The following is a 2,521-nucleotide window of genomic DNA, read 5'->3' as shown; positions in this document are numbered from 1 at the left end:
GATATGCTAATAAGGATGATATAAGACCAAATGGTTAGGAACAAATGTTGCTAACTTCGATAAAAATAAGTTGTTGGTCTTTTAAGGTTATCGATGAAGATATAGAGTTTCGTTGTTTGTTTTTTAAATATCGTAAATGTGTTCCCAGTGATGGAAAATATTGCTATGACTCACATTCCAGGTTTAAACCAATAAATGTATTTCTATTGTTTAGTTTAAAAGAATTTTCTCAGTGAATATTTATATCGACTTTATGTATTGATTTTGAAAAATTAAACAAAACTGAAGTAGCATGCCTCGTCGATAAAGGTAGTCTGCACTAAAAATTCAGATAAAACGATGTGATGCAATAGATTATTTTTAGTAAATTAAAAAAGAAAAGCGATAAAAATCAACGTTTAATTATTATAGTATCTCAAACAAATCAAACATTATTGATTGCTATACAATGGAAAGCCGAAGCCACCGGAAGGATCACATGATTGCCTTGTCTATCATTTTTATTCTACTCCTGGTTTCCTATTGAAGTTAACCACTGTCTTATCCTACCTTCTTTGACGTGTATATCATCGGTAATCATAGTTACCAGATGAGAATTACTATCTGAAGCATTTTCGTATCTCTGGCGCCTTAATTCACTCGCTTCATTCGGTATACTGTCCGAGCCGGAAGTAGGAACAGGGTCGGCCATGCTATCGTCACTTATAGATTCCTCAAAATGTTCTGTTTTATTGTGAAGATTGTTAACTGATTGTGTACTTCTTTGAACCGTATTTTCTTTGTCTTCTGCAGGTTTTTCGGGATTTGATAGATAGCGGCGTAAAAGACTTTGTTTTTGTTTAATTTGTTCAATTTTGTCAGTAAATTGTGTACTGTCAGACGATGAATCGTTTGAAATCAGTCCAATACTTCTAGAAGTATACTCACTTGTTAAAGAAAGGGCACTACCTAACCTGCTCCCTACACCAAGAGCATTTTGTGAATTTGATGGATCGGTAGTATCCAACCAAGAAAAGTCCTCATCTTGGTAACCATTGTTTATATTGAAAGTTTTCCGGTGCATTCGTGGTGAGCAATATATATCTATTTGATTTCTTGATTCCATACTGAGACCACTGCTTGATTGATATTGACGGGATAAACTACTTTCTGGTGGAAAATCAAGGCACATAGCTAGTTCTCCTGCTGATCGTGAATGCGGCATTTGAGAGCCAATTCCATCAGTTTCGGAACCATCAAGAATTATTTTCGGCACAGTTTTTATAAATAAAGATTTTACTCCACGTCTGTCAATAGAAGTTTTCCTTGGGATACTCATGATTATATTATGAACAACTATATTCCAAAAAGAACATTTGTTGCGGAAGTTTTTATCTCCAATTTTTAACCTTGAATATAGGTAACAGCGTTTTTTCAATCTCCGATATAACACGGCCTTTACATTGATCGTTCCAAGTGCTGTTCAATATAGATATCGGTTGACATTTATAACGTGTTGCTAATTAAGAGCAAGTGTAAACAAAGCACATTTAACTATTTCACATTTATTGAAGGAATAGTAGTGAATCAATATTTCTCATTTTCCTATAATTCAATTACTTGATCGTTTTCTTAACCCATTGATCTTCGTATTTCCCATGTTAATTACTTACTATCTATTTCTGAAATTCACTTTCCAATGTCGTCAAAATCCATTTGAATAAGCAAAAATTTCCAGAGTGGATTATACAATTTTTAAATAAGTTTTTACTCCGGCCGATTTACAGTTTATTCATTTCGTTTCTATCAGACTATTGATAATGGTTGTACATCTGTGTAAAAGAGTTCTATAGTTTCCTCAGGGAAGCAGTTCCGCCGTTGTATTGATTGCCTATACTGTTTTCACGCGAAATAGATATGACCGACTATTGATCTTAGGCTAAGGATATTACTTTTTTCCTCGTGTGATTGAATTCAAAGTAAAAGTTATATATCGGCTTTCATATATAGAAAATCTAAGCTGTAGTGAATTTTACACGTGGGCGAGAGATTATATACAAATAATGATCAGTCTACTAAATATTACAAAAAATATATACCGGGCTTAATGGGAGAAACCTACTTTGGCAAATGTAATAATGTTTTTTTTAAGTTAGGGAACTATTTTTGCTAACTTCTCGTGGACATTGTGTTTCGTTTCGTTTCATGTTTTACATGGCTAGTAGAGGTAATAAAACTTGAAAAACATCACCAAGCTTCTAGATAAAATGCAATGGAAGCGCATTTTCATAAAAAGTATCTCTATTCGATGGCTCTCGAAATAAATTATTTAAAAGTGCATAAGAGTCAAATAGACCCAAGTTTACAAATAGACAACACCAAATGCATTTAGTAATAAAATTGAGAAAGGAAATGGTGAATATGTCAAAGCGACAACCACCCGACCATAGAGCAAACAACAGCCGAAGGCAACCAATGGGTCTTCAATGTAGCGAGAATTCCCGCACCCGTAGGTGTCCTTCAGCTGGCCCCTAAAATATGC

General features: G+C 34.1%; 1 protein-coding gene across 1 annotated transcript; it reads right to left on the bottom strand.

Moving 5' to 3' along the window:
* Nucleotides 1–385: 385 nt before the first annotated feature.
* Nucleotides 386–2,001, bottom strand: LOC143082554 (uncharacterized). The gene has a single exon (XM_076258273.1). It carries the CDS (start codon nucleotides 1,316–1,318, stop codon nucleotides 506–508), a length of 813 nt encoding a protein of 270 aa, XP_076114388.1. The 5' UTR covers nucleotides 1,319–2,001; the 3' UTR covers nucleotides 386–505.
* Nucleotides 2,002–2,521: the final 520 nt, after the last annotated feature.

Source organism: Mytilus galloprovincialis, chromosome 7 (genome assembly GCF_965363235.1).
Source record: "Mytilus galloprovincialis chromosome 7, xbMytGall1.hap1.1, whole genome shotgun sequence".
Lineage (NCBI taxonomy): Eukaryota > Metazoa > Mollusca > Bivalvia > Mytilida > Mytilidae > Mytilus > Mytilus galloprovincialis.
Note: the sequence above shows the minus strand (reverse complement) of the source record. Positions and strands in the feature narration are given on the sequence as shown.